The sequence below is a fragment of the Ambystoma mexicanum genome, chromosome 11, assembly GCF_040938575.1.
Source record: "Ambystoma mexicanum isolate Mex_15411 chromosome 11, UKY_AmexF1_1, whole genome shotgun sequence".
NCBI classification, from domain to species: domain Eukaryota; kingdom Metazoa; phylum Chordata; class Amphibia; order Caudata; family Ambystomatidae; genus Ambystoma; species Ambystoma mexicanum.
In genome coordinates, this window is record NC_090934.1 from 557,844,048 (window position 1) to 557,864,845 (window position 20,798).

A 20,798-nucleotide genomic window follows, 5' to 3' on the forward strand; every position below is an offset into this window, starting at 1 on the left:
GGGTCTTTAAGGTGGAGGGAATTAGCACATTTGAGAATTCTCACCAACAGGGACGGCCTTGACTTGGTAGTGTCTCCCCTGCACTATAAAACGTAGGAACTTTCGATGTTTCCGGTGGATGGGGACGTGGAGGCAGGCGTCCTCGAGATGCGCCGTCAAGACGTCTCCTTCCTCCAGTTGGCCGAGTACGTGCTGCAACGTGACCATCCTGAATTCCTGGGACTTAAGGTACTTTTTCAGACGCCGCAGGTCTAGAATGGGCCTCCAGACCCCGGTCTTTTTGACTAAGAAGTATCTGGAGTAGATTCCAGAGCCCTGGAGTCAACTTGGGACACACTCTTAGCATGGACTGTACCTCCTGCAGGAGCTGTGCAAAGTGCTGCTCCTGCCAGGTCACCAGAGGGATCCGCGGACACTTTTGCTGAAACTCCGGGGCATGTCTGTGGGCGAGGGCATCCAGTACCCATCTCTCAGTGGAGATCTTTTCCCACTCATTGACAAATCCCATCAGCCGGCCCAACGTCTTGGCTGGTTCAGTCCTGCTTCGGCGCCTGGGTACTGCATAGGCGGCAACAGCGCTGACCACTTCCATTGAAGGCCTTGGAAGAGCCTCTGTAGGCCTCCTGGGCCGTGAACTGGGAGAGCTGACAGTACAACGAGGAGCCTCCACCAAAACCTTTCTGCGATCTGCCCGACTTTCCTCCGAAGGAGCGAAAGGAAGAGCGGTGCTGTTGGAGAATACCCCGGGTACGAGCTGTCTCCTTATCAGTTTTGATGGCCTGTAATGACTAGACAGCCTTCTCGAAGAGGTTATTCGCGAAAGGCATGTCCAGCACCCTTGTCTAGACCTCCTTGCAGAAATGTGTGGCCTTCAGCCAGCTGTGACGACAGAGGCAGACACTGTTCCCCATCTCTCAGAAACCGGTGTCGGCGATGTCCAGGGCCACTGTGATGGCATGGTCCAAAGCCACCTCCCTCTCCTGGAGGCGTGCGATCACATCCACCCGCTTGTCGTCGGGCAGGAACTCCAGAATCAGGGCAGTTTGTACCACAATTCCCCGTCGTACCTGGCCGGGATCGGCAGCGTGTTTGCCACCTTGACGGTTGATGCCGTAGATTAGATAACCTTTCTCGCCATGGCATCCAACTTCTTCCCCTCGCTGTGCAGGGGTTGGGGGGGGGACTTAGGATGATGACTAGGGGTTAGAAACTACCCCATCTCATCTTCTGGGGATGCTCTTGGCTGCAGTCCGTTGCTGTGGCTGTGTCCGTCCCTGTGTCCTGATCCTTGGGGTTGCGGAGGGGACAGGAGGAGGAGGAAGGGGAGGGCACCTGGCGCGGGTGTGGAGTTAGAAGAGGGCGCTGGATGGCGCTTCCTCTTTTGTCGGAGGCTGATCCAGGTCAATCGACTGACGACGACACGGCGCGAGCTGCAAGAAAAACATTTTCAGCAGATGAGATTTACCCCAGTACTATCTCAACATCTCTACAAACATGCATACATGAATAACGCTGAAGGATATGCCCTGATTTGAAAAAGGCATAGTCCATTCCGAAACACGTGTAATCAGAAAGGGCCAATAAACAAAACTAATTGGATCACCAACACATGTGATTGTGGAACTTTGTTCATACATAATTGTGGCGCAGCAAGGTGGTGTGTGGAAAATACACAATAGTTTTATAACTACTGACTATGTGTAATCTTTGATTACTCACCTTGTGGACCCTTTAACAGGCTCACCCCTTCCGGAGACTAAGCTTTGACCACTCTCCATCCTACATTGATTGGTTTGGCTACAGAGTTGTCCTGGTTCACTAACTAGGTTGGCCTCCTATACATCTGCAAGTAACCAAAAATATCCTTTTCAGAGTAGTCTAGGGTGATGCAAAAGTACCCCCACTGCACTGTAAGGTGGTGTGCAACATTAAAGTTACCCAAAATAGATAACATGTAAAAAGAAAAAGGGAAACAGTTTCCCAGTACCAACAGTGTTTCCCCATAACAAGTGAGCAAAAGGCCTGTGGAGTGAAGCTAAAAGCTTCACTTCACTGCAAAAAGTCAGTACAAAGCAAAAACAAAGCAAAAGGTTTGGGGGTACATAGAATATTGAGGGTAATGTGCTAAAGGATAACACTTCAAACACTTGGTGACAGCAGAACTAAGATCCCAGTCTACATAATTCTTAGTTTTTCAATTGTATATTTCTTCAGGTTATCAAGAGTGAAGATTTCCACTTTGTTTAGTAGTACTGTTAAAATAGGTAAATACAACACTTTGTATGCGAGTCTCACAGGTATTCACCACTTAGTGTTCACTATTTTCCAGAAACCAGCAACACACTGCTGGGCACCACTTGTTGAAGAGATTATCCTTAAACTCTGGTCATGGTCATGCTACTGTCAGTAATTCCCTCAAGCCCATCAGGCTCTGCCATGACTAACACAGAGAGCCTGGTGAGCTTGAGGGAATCACTAAATGTGTGCAACTCAGGAAGATGCATCTGAAGACTCCGACAACGGGGTTTAAGGAAAATCGTCAAGAGGTGTTGCCACCCCGCACAGTGCAAGCATGATTTACAATTTCAGATGTCCAAACCTAGTCGCTGGACATTTCAGAGAAACAATTTGCAGAGGAGATGGAATCCTTTTGAAAAATGGATACACTGTTCTTTGGAGGGTTCTACAGGTTTTGAAAGACTTTTTAAAGTTAATAGGCCATGCACTTTTGCTCAACCAGAATTCTGCAATTGTGTTTGTATTATCGGGGTCTCTGCATACCAAACCATACTTTACCACACTGTACCCCTTCGACTCCCTTAAATACATAAACTGATTTAATTGTGGTCGAGCAAAAGTGCATAACTAAAACATATATATATTTTGTTTAAGTCTTCAACGACAGGATATTCCTTGGAGGATGGATTGGCATTCAACCCCAATCGGGGACACTGCACCATTCAAACACGTATCCGCCACACCATCAGAAGTGGTCGCTACATACAAACCTTCCTGGGCAAACCCACAGGACATTGATTTAGGAGGGACTGCCAGACTCCCATTCATGCACCTGGACAGGAATTGCACTGGCTGCCAAACCAGTCACCTTTTAACAGTGACCTACAGAGAACAAACATTTGTTCTAGGATCCCAAATGGCTGCATTGAGCAGCCTTCTAAAAACAAATCTATGTCCTTTCATCGACACCCGTTTTTACGACTGGTGTTTTTTCGCAGAAATTTTGACAAAATACACCGACATCTTTTCAAAAAGATTGGGGGGTGCAGGGGTCTCCCCCAAACCAGCGGTCATACCAATATTTTTACCCCTGGTCCCCCCCAAACTCTATATGCCCCCTCACCCCCTAACATTTTTTCAAAATACTTTTCCCACCAAAAATACGTGGAAAAACACCCATCGTAGAAGCAGATGTCAATGAAAGGAAGGTGTACCCTAAAAACGACCTTCATGGGGTATTCTGGAGCTACATTGCAAATAAAAGGCAGGAGGATTCTATGGGGTGGGCATGGGGGGGCATGGGAAGGCCCATGAAGTGAGGCCCCACACTTCTGAATGAACATCCTACCACTGTTAACAGTTGGTAGCAGTTTGCATCAACATAACCATGTTCTTCTAGGGACATCGGCCTCAGCTAATTAGAATACTTCACTGGAGTCTGGCTGGATAACTAGAATCAAAAGGTTGCCAGCAACCAGTAGGAGATTCATACAGGGAGAGTTCTTTGGAACACTGCAATCCTGAGTGTCTTCGGGTCCCAGTGCGGAGGGTGATCCAAACTGTATGTGTACATCTGCGACAACCTTTGAGCATTTAACAGGGCAACTCATAAATCAGGATAGGTAAAAACATTACACCTGGTCCCTTACCCTCAAATCATGAATAAAACACCAAAAAATACATTGCCAGGGTCTGAATTCACAAATCTGACTATCAATGATTGAACAGAATATAACAGAATCTGGCAACCATGAACACATTTAATCATACTAATTTCAGCAAACAACACCGTACAATTTACAGAAAAGCATGTGAATAGCTAATGGTTTGGGTGCTATGCAGGAAATGGAATACCCAGGTACAGTTGAGCTTTCAAATTCTAAAGGGATAATGCAAACAAGTTTCTCAAAGTAGACCAAAGAAATGGGTCAATACCAACCTGGAGGGCAGACCATCTGTGGTAAATCCATGCTTTGGGACGGGTTCATCGGCTGGGCTGCCACAATAGCGGGATCCATATTTTGATTTTCAAACTCCAGCATGGAATCCTGTAAAGAAAATGCACAATACATGTTAGAGGGGTGTGAAACCATCTATCCTAAGGGAAAAAGTTCCAACTAAAAGATAAATCAAACTTTAGGGGTATAGCTGTGGCAGCGCAGTCAAAGACTTCACTAAAGGGAAGAAATGAGGCTGGTGGATAGGTAACAATTCCAATCTATGTCAAAAGCAAAAGAACTACACAACTATATAGAAAAAAGTGTTTGTAAACTGAAAAAACTTTTAAAGTTTCTAATCTATTTTTACACCTTTATAAAATAACAAAAGAATATGGTGTCCTACTATAGGCACACTTTTGAAACAGAATAAATACAGGCTACCATAGGAATGTCAGTAAAAAAGTTCTCGGACCACAATTTTGCCTAGTAGTCCCTCATTGGTCCCTTATAATGAAACCTGAGTAAAGACAATCCCAATTAGATTTCAATCCTACTCCAAATTATAAAAAACTGCTTAGTTAGTCCCAAATCACCCTGCAGGCAGCCCCCCCGCTACCATTCTGTTCTTCAATTCCACAAATATCTCTTATAACAGTTTAGACAGGGCTATTAAAATGTATAGTTAGAGGTTAACATCAACCTTTCCGATAGGCTTTAAGTGAGAACTCAAGATGTCGAATGAATGAACCCGCCCAAATGCCAAATTCTGTGGTTCATAAAGGCACTCAAATACCAAATGGTAAAGGAATTCAATGGGAGCCAGCCCACAAGCACAACCACAAAGTTCACTTGGTAAGACAATTTTTGGACCTATAGCTTTTAATGTTGGCAAAGCATTCAAACGAAATTTAAAATACAAGTCCCTATTTTTTTAATAGGAATTTTCAAAGTTCTGAGCTTATCCATGGGAGAAAATAAATGATGATTATCTTTGTACAATTCTAGTCTTTTAGGTCTTCGTGGTCGGTATTTCAGTCCCAGAGTATTATCATCCTTTTTTTGCATAATCTCTGAATTGTCCAATGGAATCAACTATAAGTAACCCTCGTAACGTTTGTGAAATTTGGACAGAAAGGAATTGCAGTCCAGACTACCATTTAGGAGACCCTCTATATAGAATCTCAACGTGTACTCATCGTTCTCAATTTCCGTCTGCAGCAAGATACTTTTCTTTATATATTGGGCCCACCAAGATGTGAGATCGAATTCCAGTCTGATTGTGGTAATAGGGATGGACTTTGGAGGCCCAAAACTGCCTTCCAAATATTTCCTTCCAATCAGTCCAAAAATAGTGTATTTTCAAAAGGAATCAGCTCACACCCATATAGAATCATTGCCGTGATCTTTTACTTGTATAGATCTATCAGTGGCAAAAATGAAAAAGCACAGCACTTATTCTTCAGTACCTTCAGCAGTCTGATAGCCAAGCAAATTTTTTATTCAATTTTTCCTTTTGTAATTGAAACTGCTTGAGGATATCAGGAAACCCAAATATAGTAGAGACGTGCTCAAACCTAATCTGAATGTTCCAGGTGCAAGACAGCAATTTACGATTAGTAGAATGACAATGCATTACTTACCGTAAAAGCATTTCTGATGGTTGTATCTGCTTAGATTCACATGCTGTGCATAGGTCCGACATCCAGTGGTCACTGCGGAGTATTGCATTTTGTTTTTCGTAGTCGAAAAGGGACGTCGACAAGGCGTGTCTGAAATACTATCCCTATAGTGACGTGCGTTGTACCCACAATCCCTCGCGCGTCGAGCTCCCTCTGTTTGTATTTTTCTGCCCTGAGGGAGCCTTCTAGACGTGAGTGATTACAGAAAAGAGATATAAAAGGAAGTCTATGTTCCTTCCATCCGAGCGGGGAGGAAGGGTGGGCGCATGCAAATCTAAGCAGATACAACCATCAGAAATGCTTTTACGGTAAGTAATGCATTGTCTTCTGATGTTTGTTAATCTGCTTAGAATCACATGCTGTGCATAGACCAGCGAGCAGTACCCGGAGTTGGCGGTGGGTTATGAGAAGGAACAGTAGAGAAAAGATGTCTTAATACTGCCTGTCCCACCTGGGAGTCAGATCTCGAGTGTGCATCTAGACAGTAGTGTTTTGTAAAGGTGTGCAAAGAACTCCAGGTAGCCGCTTTGCAGATGGACTCAAGGGGAACATTTGCAATGAATGCTATGGACGCCCCCGTGCCTCGAGTAGTGTGCTCTTGGCTTAAAGGGCAGTTCTCTCTTAGCAAGAGCATAGCAGAGAGTGATGCATTGAACAATCCATGTAGAAATAGTGGACTTTGAAACTGCATCCCCTTCTCTTCCTGCTGCCACCGAGACGAAGAACTGATTAGTCTTCCTCAGTGGTCTGGTTCTTTCCATGTAGAACATGACCGCTCTGCGCACATCTAGTGTGTGCAGAGTTTTTTCTCCCAAGTTGGAAGGATTTTGAAAGAACGTTGGCAGTTAGATAGAATGGTTTACGTGGAATTGAGATGAATTTCGGAGCAAACCTTCGGTGCGTGCGTAGAACCACCTTATCTCTGTGAACTGTAACGAAGGGGTCTAGAACAGAAAGAGCCTGTAGTTCACTTACTCTCCTGATGGAGGTGATAGCTATTAGAAAAGCAGTCTTAAGAGTGAGGTGTTTAAGAGATGCTTTGTGCATGGGTTCGAATGGTGAGCCCATGAGTCTGGTAAGTACCACGTTAAGGTCCCATCCGGGAGTTGGGTCAGCTATCGGGGGGTGTATTCTCTTTACTCCCTCCATGAAGGCCTTTATAACAGGGATCTTCCACCACGACACTGAGTTGGGAAGTGGTGTATGCAGAAAGTGCCGCTAGGTGGACTTTAATGGAATTGAACACTAGACCTGAATCCAATAAGTGGGTCAGGTATAGAACAATATGTGTGGGAGAGCAGTCAATCGGGTTGATGCTTTTTCCTCTGCACCAGATGACAAATCTCTTCCACTTGCTAGAATAGCAGTGGCGAGTGTTAGGTTTTCTGGCTTCCCTGAGGATGTCCATGCATCTCTGCGGGAGCTGTAGATGTCCGAATTCTATGATCTCAGGAGCCAAGCTGCTAAGTTCATGTTCTGGGGGCATGGATGCAGAGTTCTGCCCTTGTCTTATGACAGCATGTTGTAAGGGCAGGGGAGTTTCACTGGGGGAGATAGAGACATCATCAAGTGAGCGAACCATGGCTGTCGGGCCCACATTGGGGCCACCAGTATCATGGTCACTTGTTCCTGGTGCATCTTATGCACCACCTTGTTGAGAAGGGGAGTCGGAGGGGAAAAGCGTAAACAAATTTCCCTGACCATTGCATCGACAGACCGTTCCCCTTGGATTGGTTCTGGGGGTACCTGGAGGCGTAACTTTGGCATTGTGAGTTCTCCAGGGTTGCGAACAGGTCTATTTCTGGGAATCCCCATTCTGTGAAGACGAAGACAATGTCTTCGTGCAGTCGCCATTCGTACTCTTCGGGCAGGGGGAAATCTCTGCTGAGTTTGTCTGCCAGCAGATTGAGTTCCCCTGGTACATGTTGTGACAGTAGGAACATGTTTTGTTTGAGAGCCCACTTCCATATATTTTGGGCCAGTTTGGACAGTCCTGGAGAGTGGGTGCCCCCCTGCTTGTTGATGTCGTACATGGCTGTGGTGCTGTCTGTAAGGACCAACATAGTCTTGCCTTGTAGGTGTTCCTGGAAGGCTTTTAGCGCCTTGAACACAGCTAGTAGCTCCAGTAGATTTATGTGTTTGGATGCTACGTTCGGAGTCCACACTCCGTGAGCAGTCTGATGGGATAGGTGAGCCCCCCATCCTGTGAGGGATGCGTCTGTGGTTAGAGTGGCTTCCGCCACGGGTGTGGCAAAGGGTTTCCCTCTTTCCAGGTTTTCCTTTGTCCACCACCGTAGCGAGGGAAGCAAGGCCTGCGAGACCACCACTAGATCGTCCCATAGTCCGCTGGCCTGACACCACTGGCTGTTGAGCCACTCTTGCATAGGGCGCAGGCGCGCGTGAGGTACCAAATAAATACACAACACCATCATGCCTAGCAAGCGCATTGCTTTGCGTACCGTCACCTCTCGACCGGTCACATATTGAGGGATCTGAAACAGCATGTTTTGGACCCTCTCGTTGGAGGGGAAGACGAGGCAGTCCTTTGTTTGAATTAGAGCCCCTAGGAATTGTTTGATTTGGCTGGGGTCTAGGCTGGACTTCTTTTCGTTGATGGAGAAGCCCAACTGGAACAAAAGGTCTACAGTCTTTTGGGTATTGGAGAAGCATGTTTCGTAAGAATCCCCTGTTATGAGCCAGTCGTCGAGGTAAGGGTAAACTGGGATGGACAACCTGCGCAGGTGGGCCGCTGCCACTGCCAGTACCTTCGTGAATACCCTTGGTGCAGATGCTATGCCGAAGGGTAGCACTCTGAACTGGTAGTGTTTTGCCCTCTATCATGAACCTGAGGTATCTTCTGTGCGCTGCCAACATTAAAATATGATAGTATGCATCTTTCATGTCAAATGTTGTCATGTAATCTCATTGTGATAGCAGTGGGATCACTTCCTGTAAGGTCACCATACGAAACTTCTGGGGTTTGATAAACTTGTTCGCTGGGCGCAGATCTAATACAGGGCGCATGGTTAGATCCTTTTTGGGTACAAGGAAGTACACTGAATAAATACCTTCCGTTACCTGAGATAGAGGCACGACCTCTATGGCTCCTTTTTCCAGCAGTTGTACTTCTTGGAGAAGGATGGCAAGGTGTTCCGGTGTCATGCGTCGTCCCCTCGGGGGTCTGTATGTTGGGGAACCGTTGAATTCGATGCAGTATCCGTGGGCTACGGTGGAAAGTACCCAGCGGTCTGACGTTATTCCCTCCCATGCTGGAAGAAAGGATGTTATCCGGCCCCCGACCGGTGTTGCATGGGAGGGGACGCAAATCTTCGCGTCACTTGGTGTTACTGGGGGCTTGGGAGCCTCTGGGGGTGGACCCCCGACCTCTCCCTTTGCCACGGCGCTGGCCTCTTTGGCTGTACTGCCCACTATTGGTCTGATAATTGGTGGCAGGGTAGTGTTGCTGCCGATTCTGCTGTTGGCCACGAAAAAAGCATTTGTTGCCATAGCCGCGTCTGGTAGTGGGCTTAGAGATCTGGTCAAGAGTTTTGATAGTATCGAGCTCTTTTTTAGCCATCTCCAGAGCCTCATCCACCGCTTTCCCTAAGAGGTTTGAGTCTTCAACAGGTTTATTTATTAAAGACGCCTGTGTCTCCGGTTTGAACCCTGAGTTGCGCAGCCATACATGGCGTTTTAGGAGTATTCCCTGAACCAGGGAACGTCCCGCTGTCTCTGCAGCATCCAGAGAGTTCTTTACAATACTCTGGTTGACCTGGGTTCCTTCGCCAATAGTTGATAGCAGGCGTGTACGTAGAGGTTCCGGCGCTTCTTCGGCATCTTTGCGCAGTTTGGCCCACTGCGCGTCTGCGTAGCTAGCTAGCAAAGAATTGGTGTTCGCAATTCTTGCCGAAAAGGCAGCCGAGGATGTGACTCTCTTTGCAAGGGCATATAACCTCTTGCCCTCCTTGTCAGGTGGTGCCTCGCTGGTGGACAGCGGCACCCCTGCCCTCTTCCTTGTATTAGTTACTACAAGGGAATCCGGAATGGAATGTCCCCTGATGTACAGCGGGTCTGAGGGTGAAGGAGTGAAAAGTTTTTCAATTCTTGGATTAACTCCTCTGATTAGTGCGGGTGTGGATAGCGAAGGGATGATTCTTCTCTTCACTGAAGCGAGGAGGGGAATGGTCTGGCTGACCGGGGGTTTCTCCTTAATTACTCTTTCCACAAAGTCTATTTCAGGAGAGATCTCCCCAGTGTCCAGTTCGAAATGTGCTACTGCTCTGCGCAACAGGGCATTGAATGTGGGCTGATCGTCAATGGGAGACGTGTTTCTAACAGGTGAATTGTCAGGAGGATTAAGGTTCAGGACATCAGTGTCCGAATATACTGATGGGGATTGCCAGGGATGAGAAGGTCCTTCTTCTGGATTTTCTCCGAAGCCTTCTCCTACCATGTCTGGGCTGTCTTCCAGACCTTCCTCCTGGTTCTGTCCCTCTTCATCGTCCACAAATTCATCCTCCTCCTCCAAGTATTGTTCCTCACCAGTGAGGTCATACACATTATGGAAATCTGAGGCTGTGTCCTGCTGGGGATTGAATAGTCTCGGGAATTTGGCCCTGGGGTCCTCCTGAGGCCCTTCTCTTGTTCTCTTGGGAGTAGGAGGGTTCTGGGTCTTCATAAACCTCTCCATTCTCTCCATGCAGAGATGGAGCCTTTCCATGGTTTCATGGGGTACCCCTGAGCGGTCTAGCGGGGGAAAATTAGTGTCATCTAGCTGAAAACGGCTCGACCTCTCCCATAACGTCGAGGAAAGTGTCCCGTCGCCTTCCGGTGTGCTGGGGGTCCCCCCGACTGAAGGGGGTAGGTCTTTCTTCGGGCTTTTTCGGCGTGTCTTTCGACCTTTGCGTAGCGCTCGACGTGTCTTTCGGCGTAAGCTTCTGGGCGTCGGCTACAACGATCCTCGCCAAGCACTCTGCGACTCGTTTGTCAGCTTTGGGCTGTGGTTTCGACGTTACGGGTGTCGATCGTTCTACGGCGGCGTGCGCTCTCTGCTGGTGCGCTCCGGCCGATGGTTTGGGGGCGGCGCCCTTATTTGCCAAAAGCCCAGTCACTGGTCGCGGCTGCGAGAGGGGCTTCGAACCTGAACGGTCCGAGGAGGCCGCCGGTGGAACCTGCGTCTCCTTGGGCGCTGATGCTTTCTTCGTCTTCGACAAAGAATAGCCATGGGTTGTGTGCTTATGTGTGGTATCGTGTGCGTCAGTGTCGCCGGGGTGTTCCTCCCCATAAGCAGGGCGTGAGCCGAGCCTGTCGGGGCCGGGGACAGACGACGAAGAGTGCGAGCGCTCTTTAGCGGGGTCTACGACTTCCGTAGCGGAGGTCGTGTTATCACGTTCCTCGTCACTGTCGGTGGTAGCAGCGGCGGGTGAAGAATCGGCCTTCGACATAGCGTAGGCCGCCCACCTCTTGACCCTACGGTCTTTTAGAGTCTTTGGCTTAAGAAGCCGACAAGCCGTGCAACCCTCCTCTTTGTGATCGAGGGGCAAGCAGCGGTTACACCGTGAATGCTTGTCCTTCCAAGTAAACTTGCCCTTGCAAAGCGGGCAAAACCTAAAGGGTGTCCTCTCCATAGCCGAGGCAATAAATCGTGATAACGACCCCAAGGGAAAGGAAGGGGAAAAGGAAAGGCATTCTCAGAAAAGAACCAGAGATGTCCCACGACCCCACTCTCCCTACTGTATTTGGCCTGCGAGGCCAGGCCACATGTTCGGCAACGCCGAAGGATCTCCTCCGCTCGTCCCCTCCGTCGAAGATCTTGCTCGGCGGAGACAGCTTCACAACTGCGTCGAGGGAGGGATCGATGTGTTATATATTAAGTAGGAAAACGACCAAAGGTCGAGGAGAAGAAATCTGCAATGTCTCTCGAGGAGCTCCGCTTAAAGGCGACCAGTAGCTGGGCGGAAAAAAACAATCTGAGGGACCTCGACGTGTGAGGGATTGTGGGTACAACGCACGTCACTATAGGGATAGTATTTCAGACACGCCTTGTCGACGTCCCTTTTCGACTACGAAAAACAAAATGCAATACTCCGCAGTGACCACTGGATGTCAGACCTATGCACAGCATGTGATTCTAAGCAGATTAACAAACATCAGAAAAATAATTACATAAAATTTAGGGGGATTAATTTCTAAATGATTCTATCCGAAATATGCTTGCGCTCCATCCAGGAGCCTTTGTAAACCGGCTGAGGTGTAATCTAGAAGAGATTGTCTATGTGGGCAATGATATTAACCCTTAGATCACACCATCTCTGGGCATTAGCATACCCGATTGTGGCCCAATTGACAGAATTTGTTGTTCCAATTCTTTAATCATTTCAGTCAATTTTAAATATTTTTGTGGGGTTGGGTAAGAGAATAGGTTAATGGGGGGTTCCCCCCCATTTTCAAACAAAAACAAAGGAACAAGTTACTTACCTGTAACTGTTCTCCAGCATGGGTTTGGCATGGATTCACGTGCTCATGAATATTACCCGTCAGGTTGGGAATCCTCGGTAAAGAAAAAATCAGTTTCACTTCTGAACTGTCTTTCTCCTAACAACCAATCACTGGTATCTGGGTCATACTGCCGCCAGCCAATTACTGCCCTCTACCTAAGCCCCTCCTCTGGCAGCCATCTTCAGATTTGGTAGCTGGTAAAGTGGCAGTAGGACCAAGAGAAGACCGCAGATGTGTAGGCGGGAGGGTTCGCATGTGAATCCATGCCAGACCCATGCTGGAGAACAGTTATAGGTGAGTAACTTGTTACTTCTCCAGCATGGGGTCTGGCATGGATTCACATGCTCATGAATAAAGAATACATAGCGTTCCACACATGCACAACCACGGGAGGTGGCAAGGCTCAACATGAAGCATTTCAACATCGCAACATTAAGCAACTCTTACTACCTCCTCACCAGGATCACCTTCAAGCAAACAGGTTGCGCAGCACTTCTTGGCCGACTCTGGACTTGTCCCTGGAATCCCAGTCAACGCTGCCCTGCAGATGTCCAGCAGAGGCACACCAGACAGGAACACTCTAGTTGCAACGATCACTCTGGTCGAATGGACTCTCGGACAGCCAAGCAACGGTCGGTTTGCCAACCGGTGACAATGGGTGATGCAGCTGGTGAGCCACCTAGAAATGGAAGCCTTGGAGAGAGCCTTCCCTTGGTTCATAGGGCCAAAGTTCACAAACAGCTGTGATGTCTTCCGAAAAACTGTGCGGTCCACATAGAACTTCAGCGCTCTAGCCACATCCAGAAAGTGCAAAGTTCTCTCAGACGGCGACGAAGGCGACGGGAAGAAAACAGGTAACCCCAAGGGCTCGTTGAGATGGAAGCCCGACGGAACCTTGGGCACGAAGGAGGGGTGCGTCTGCAGCACGACCGTCATTTTGTGGAATGTTAAGTACGGAGGTTTAGAGGAGAGGGCCTGGATCTCTCCGACTCGTCGTGCGGAGGTGATGGCCACAAGAAACGCGGCCTTCCACAATAGGAATTTCAGCGACGCCGAATGCATAGGCTCGAACGGAGGACCCATGAGCCTAGTCAGCACCACATTGAGCTTCCACGCTGGGGCCGGACCCTTTACTGGCAGGAACGAGCGGAAAGGTCCTTTCATTAACTCCTTGACCAGGCGGTGCGACCACAGCGACAACCGCCCCGGAGTTCTGGTGTAGCGGGAGATAACCACCAGATGACTTTTGATGGAAGTGTGTGCCTGCCCTGCTTTGGCCAGCGACAGCAAGTACGGCAGCACCTGAGGGGTCGTAATCCGTAGAGGGTTTATCTTCTGTGTACGGCACCAGACAGTGAACCTCTTCCATTTATGTCCGTAGCACTTCAGTGTAGATGAAGGCCTGGCCTTGGCAAGCGCCGCCTTGCAGTCCGCCGGGATCACGTATCCTCCAAACTCTAGTGCTGCAGAGCCAGGCCTGCAAGTTCAGCGACCCTGGGTCGTGGTGCAGAATCGCACCTCCTTCCCTGGCAAGCAGATCTGCGTCTGCCGGAAGCCTGACTGGAGGGGACACAGACAAGTCCAGACGGTCCGGGTACCATATTTGTCTCAGCTACGCCGGTGGGACGCGGATCATCCTGCACCGGGACCGTCTGAGTTCACTGATGAGTCGCAGAAGCAACGGAGGCGACGCATAGAGAAACAGGCCGTCCCACAGGAAAAAACGCATCCCCCATGCTCCTCGGCTGGGGAAACCTGCTGGCAAACCTCCGGTACTTGGTGCTCGTCGCCAACAGATCGATGTGGGGATTGCCCCATCGTCAGAACAGAAGATCCACTTGATCCTGCCGAAGCTCCCACTCGTGACACGAGCGCAGATCCCTGTTGAGGGTGTTGGTGATGATGTTCTTCACTCCCATCAGATGAAACAGGACGAGGAATAGCTCCTGGGCCACGGCGCAGTGCCATAGGCTGTCTGGAGAGTGCTGGGGATCTGGTCCCCCCTGCTTCTGGATGTAGAACATCGTGGTGGTGTTGTCCGTGAAGACCCGTACCACCTTACCCTTGAGGGACAGAAGAAAGGACTTGAGGGCCCAAAACACTGCCCGTAGCTCCAGAAAGTTGATATGCAACGCCTTCTCCTCCGGCAGCCACAGGCCTCTTGCGTGGAGACCGCCGATTTGCGCGCCCCCTCCTTCCAGAGGCATCCGTCGCGCTGACACCCCACCACCGTATCGCTCAACGGAACATCGTCGAGAGAGATCTTGTCCTCGAAGCTTCCCGATACCTGGATCCAACGGGCGTCAAGGTACTCTTGCAGTAGCCGCATCCACAGCATGCACAATCGAACAAGGTATTTGCATGACATCATGCCGAGAAGGGATTTTATGGACCTTACCCTGGCAAACAGCCGTTGCACCTTGCCAAGGATGGCTGCTATCCTCTCCTCTAACGGAGAAGCCAGGCACAACACTGTGTTGAGGCGAGACCCCAGAAACAGTGTGTTGTGCGATGGCACTAAGCAAGACTTTGCATAGTTCACCGAGAACCCGAGCTCCGTCAGCAGCTGGACGGTTTCCACTGTGTGAGCGACAGCGATATCCCTCGATTTCCCTCGAATGAGCCAATCGTCCAGGTAGGGGTAAACATGGATCCCTCGCAGCCACAGTTGCGCAGCCACAGTTGCGCCGCCACTGGCGCCAGGCACTTGATGACCCTTGGCGCCGACTTTAGTCCGAAGGGGAGGGCCTTTAACGGATCGTGCTGCCCTTGAACCACGAAGCGCAGGAACTTGCGGTGTCCTTTGTGGATGGGGATGTGAAAGTATGCATCCTCCAGGTCCAACGACGACAGGCAATCCCCTTCCAGCTGTCCTAGCACGTGCTGAAGGGTGACCATCCGGAACTTCTGGGATCTGATGTAGTAGTTCAAGCAGTGGAGGTCCAGGATGGGCCTCCAACTGCCCGTCTTCTTGACGAGGAAGTATCAGAGCCTCTTTGGGACGAGTTCCATCGCACTCTTCCTCAGCATGGTCCGCACCTCCAGCAGAAGCTGGGGGACCTGGTTTTCTTGTCTGGCCACGGGTGGTATACGTGGACACTTCCTTTGGAATTCAAGTATGACCGTGGGCCAGCGCGTCCAGCACCCAACGGTCGGTGGAGCTGGCCTTCCACACGCCAACTAAGTTCGCCAGCCGGCCTCCCACCAGGGTGCATGGGTGGGGGCCTGACGTCCCGGCCGGTTCAGTCCTGCTTCGCCGTGGAGGAGCCACCTTGGGGACCATGGTGACCACATCCAGGCTTGCTGTGGCCCCTGTAGGCCTCCCGGTTCAAAGAGTGGGACGGTTGACGGTAGCATGACGAGAACCCACCGAAGCCTTTGGAGGAACCCTGAGACTTTCCTCCGGAGGTGCGAAAGGACGGTCTTCGCTGCTGAAGCGTGCCCAAAGCGTGTGCCGTCTCGGTATCCACCTTGATGGCCTGAAGAGACTCGTCCACAGTCTTGCTAAACAAGTTATCCCCGTCAAAGGGCATGTCCAAACACCTTCAACTGCACATCCTGGTGGAAGTTAGTGGCCTTCAACCAACCCAGCTGATGAAGGCAAATGCTGTTGCCCATCTGGCAGAATCCTGTGTCTGTGATGTCTGTGGCCACTGTGATGGCATGGTCCGATGCCACCTCGCCTTCCTGCAGAATCTCCAGCGCTTCCGCTCTTGACGTCGGGGAGTAAGTCCAGGAGGGGAGCAATCTTGAACCAGAGCTCCCTGTCGTAATGAGCCGCAATGGAGAGGGCGTTTGCCGCATTGATGGTCGTCGCTGCCAATGAGATGACTCGTCCCATGCAGTCCAGCTTCTTTCCTTCGCTTTCTGGGGGGAGGAGGGGGGGGGGGAGGTTGTTTTTGGGTTGGACGGGTGAGGACATTGACTCAGGTTAACCCGCAGACTTCTTCCTAGCTGCCGTCGAGACCACAGAATCCGGGGAAGGCTGTGATCTCATGCACTTGGGTGCAGAGTCTGGCACCCTGTACTTTTTCTCGTACCGGTCCCTCTTCGTTGGGGCAGAGGACGGGTTCTTCATGAGGGACAGCCCCTCTTCCCAAATGTGGCCCAACAGTAGGATAGACAGCACAGTCTTCCTCTTGGCTTCCCTGTGCTGGTACAGGAAGCCCTCGTCCTCCTCGGGAGCCAGTTGGAACAACTCTGAGGCCCTCGAGATCATGGCATGAAACAAGCCAATCTTGTCGGGTGGCGAGGCTCTGGGTGGCGGGGACAGGAGATCCACTCGGTCGTCCATACCCGTGCCAGTCTTTGCCGTATCCAGTTCCATCTCCTCCCTCGGTGGAGGGGAGGGAGGCGGTGGATGGTAAGGAGGAAGAGGGTGAACTCTTGTGCGGGGTTCTCCCAACGGCCCAGGTGTCGCAGGGTCTCCCTCCGGCGACAGGCGCATCCTTGTCTGAATCTCTGAGCACAGTGTGTGCAAAGCCTGAAGGATGTCCACCGAAAAGTCCGCCGGAGGCCGCTGAGGCGGCTGCGGTGGATGGGGCGGCAGCAGCGGCGTAGTATCCTCTGGATCCTGACCGCCCTGCTCTTCCTTGTCCGCCTTCGCCACTCTCCACACCTGCCAAGTCGGGGTCCATCCCGTAGGACCTGGTCTCGATAGACCTTTCATCCACGGTGGTCTTAAGAACAGCAAGCTCCTCCTCAGAATAGATGTCCGTGCCTTGCTGGACTAACGTGCCCCCCCCCCCCTCTTCTCAATCAGGGGAGACGTCAGTCTTCACCGGCGTCTTCTCTACGGGAAGAAAAGAGGATTTCCCTCCTGGCCGGCAGGGAAACAATCGCTCTGGGTGCCGATTCCTGTGAACCTGCATCAACGGCCTTCGCCAGGGATGCCACCACTCCTTCCAATTGAGGTTTTTCGCCAGGTGAAATTGGACCTTCACGACCTTGGTCATGTCGGGGGCCTTCACCGTGGGGGGTCAGCACCACGCTCCCCTTTGGCCTTCTCTGTGGGAGCCGACTGGGACTTCCCCAGAAGCTTACCCAGGTGCTCAGACTGCCTCTTCACCCAGCCGGACTGTTGGCTCATGGTCGAAGGTGCCAGAGATTATGCGCCCGCCCTGGCCGCTCCGCGGACTCACTGCGATTTGTCTTCTGTTGGGCCCCCATCGCCACAGCACCCTCAAAGGTCTTAGAAGACCGCTCGGATTTCTTCTTGCGGCTGGTTGACCGGGGCTCACCTAACTGGAGCCACTTTTTGAGCCGCTCGCGACGGTCCTTCATGGTGCGGGGCACCATATCCTTGTAGAATGCACAGGCCGCCTCCACGTGCGTCTGGTCAGTATGCAGGCAGCAGAGGCAAAGGGAATGCCCATCGTCCAGGAAAATGTTCTGTAGGCCGCATCCTGGGCAAATCCTGAACAGAGGCGTTGAGTCTCTTATCTGCAGCCATGTCCACGCGGCATTGCCTCCAAGAATCCTCTGGAATCCTCCAAGAAGTGAACGTGATGAAAAATCACCATTGAGGGGTGTAGAAAGTTCTGAAAAACAGGTCCCTGTTAGTCGGATGATGGATCGATGGCGCTTGAGGCTCGATTGACCGAAAAGATTGGGGCAAACTAAGTAAAATCGCAAACGCAGTAAAAGCTCAAGAGATAAAGCACGAGGACTCCCAACACTTGAACGTCTGGTAAAAATCTGCAGTTGGCTGCCAGAGGAGGGGCTTAGGTAGAGGGCTTTCATTGGCTAGGGGCAGTATGACCCAGAGACCAGTGATTGGTTGTTAGGAGAAAGACAGTTCAGAAAATAAACTGAAAACACTTTCTTTACCGAGGATTCCCAGCCTGACGTCAGGGATATTCATGAGCATGTGAATCTATGCCAGACCCCATGCTGGAGAACTGTCATGACCACTGAGGGGGCACAAGCAGGCTCCCACCAGAACCCTGAGTGACTTAAACCACTGCAAAAGGGCCCCTGGAGCCAGTCCTGGCGCCTTTGGCACCAGGCTCATATGTAGGAAGGAAGGGCTGTTCAAACTAGGTCCCATTTATGTACATGGGCCTTTAAATCCAACATGGAAGCACCCACACAGTCTAGTTCTATGAACCAAGCCATGCAGTCTAGTGTTTTGGGTGGGCAGGCCTGGAACTACTTTTCCCTGGTACTACTTTACCTGGGCTATATAAACCACACCCTGACTGCAGAACATCGGTTATTCTGTAACCAGCAGCGCGACGCTCACTGTGTCCAGCTCCTGGTCTTCAGCATCTTCCTGTAATCCTGCAAAAACAAGAACAAAATTTTGTCTTACCTGCGAAAACACCATCCAGCACTAAGCATCTCAGCTGGGCTGCAATCTGTGGAAACCGAGAAGAAGAAACATCACTCGCATGCGAGTACTAGCTTAAGGACTTCCAGCAAACCGCTACCATGACTGCTGTTTGAACATTTCGACCTGCAATAATGAGAAAGGGAAAAATATTAGAACGCGTGCTTACAAAACATCGAATTCCATCAGTCTTACCTGAATTCCATCGTGCTACGCCACGCTTCCATCCGGAGCACCACTGCAACATCTGCAAAGGAAGAGACATTCAGGTTCGCTTTCAATATTAAACAACCGCACAGCGCTGTACTTAACATATTCCGGGGGCCTGTTTTTCATCGTGCTCTCATCCAACCGCAGTACCAGGCGAAGAAGAAAACACAGGTTAGCTTTAAAAGAAAGGCGTTGCGCTTTGCGCTTTCTCTTACCTATAAAACGTGCCTCTCCATCCGGCACGCCAGCATCAAGACCTTCGCACCTGAAAAGAAGGAGATAAAGACATTAACAAATTCCCACTATAAACAGAACAAAGACTTACAATTAACAAACCTACCTGCCTACCAGCATACGGGGACACAGCAAGCCTGGGCCCAAGGAAGGCGTACTGCACCAGTGAAGCAACTCGGGCAGCTCGCCAACAAACGTCAAGCACCCTTGTACAAGAAACACAGGACGGATAGCTCACCCTACAAATAACTAAGGTGAGAAAAGAACCCAGTGGGAAGGGACTCGGTCAGAGGGAGAGGGGAGATTCACCCATTATAGACAGTTCTCACAAATCCTCCCTTCTGTAATTGCAGAGTAATTATTCATCACTGGGCAACTATGCATACAGGGTTCCAGATCTCAGAGCCTTCCAGACGCCCCGGGGATATCAGGTGAGCGTAACAAGAACAAAATAAATTCGGTCAAATCGGAAAAGGTCAATTTTGTAAACATCAAATAGACCTACATCCATCTCAGGGCATAGTCATTCCAAGATAAGCATTCTTTTCACAAATCAGCTGTTCCAAGATGAGCAATCTTTACACAAATCAGCTAGGTAGAGATTAAAAAGGGTGGGCGCCAGTACACATCCCTAACTTACTGCTTTTGTGACAGGAAGAGACAGGTCACCCTCAGTGCTCAGGCTCACTTTCACAGAATTATTCCTATATAGCAGCAGGATCTCAGTAGGCCCTGGCCAATTCCCCACTTCTCCAGTTGCCCGTAAAAAACAATGTTAATTTGTCAAAAGCTGCTGTTAAGTCAAATACTGCTACATATAGGGATTTACCAAATATACCGCCTATGTCAGAAGTGCAGGGAGACAAAGCCATCACACTCATCACGCCCTTCATAAAGCCTGTTTGTAAAGGGCTCAGTAACCTGGTTTCCTCAGCCTACTTTGTTAGATCTTTTAGAACTGGTTTGGTTAAGATTTTACTGAAGGAGTCTATTAAATCAATTGTCGATAATTGTCAGGCTTTGTTCTGTGACCACTTTTAAAGATAGGCACCAAGATTGTATTTTTCCATGAGCTGGGAGAGTCGGCGGCATCAGCGATATGGGATGTTTGGGAGAATCTCAGAAATGTGCTAATTACCTTCTACCTTAGAGACCAAGCTCTTTTACTGGACTTCAGGACTTTTGATCTGGAGAGAGACCCTTTTCACCACTCGCTCATGTATTTTTTCTGTGATTAAACTCTGTTTCTTTTGAAAGGAGTCTGAGAAACTCCATAGGCATCATCTTTACATTGTGACACAAAGCACCCTCAGTGCAGTGACACAGGGAAGTCTTAGATTTCCCAAAGGTTTAAATACCTTCTCTTGGTGAAACTGTTTCCAAGAGCAGTGAAGTGAAATTGGCTTTACATTTTTTTACTTTCTAGACCCAGCACACACTATCTTACCATAGGGTGATGGAGGGGTTACTTAGTATCCCCTTTGTCTAGTTTATCATGTAACATTTTATGTTACTCGTTCTACAATTAATGGCTGGTGGCAGTGGTTTTCTTTTTACTACCATTGTGTGTTTTTACTGCAGGCTGCGTTTCGCAGATGCAGTAAGGTGCCCATATTGTCAAAATGGCTCGGTCATATTTCTTTGCCATTTCTTGTCAGAAAGGTCCTT

The 20,798-nt window shown here is 49.7% G+C and overlaps 1 protein-coding gene across 10 annotated transcripts in view; it reads right to left on the reverse strand.

Annotated features, from left to right (window-relative positions):
* CAPRIN1 (cell cycle associated protein 1) overlaps nt 1–20,798 on the reverse strand; it is a 1,156,748-nt gene that overhangs the window by 423,570 nt on the left and 712,380 nt on the right. For all 10 annotated transcript variants that reach the window (XM_069623390.1, XM_069623385.1, XM_069623386.1 and 7 more), the window contains one exon: nt 4,178–4,286. In XM_069623390.1, coding sequence (XP_069479491.1) covers nt 4,178–4,286 — 109 coding nt within the window. The remainder of the gene's footprint in view (nt 1–4,177; nt 4,287–20,798) is intronic.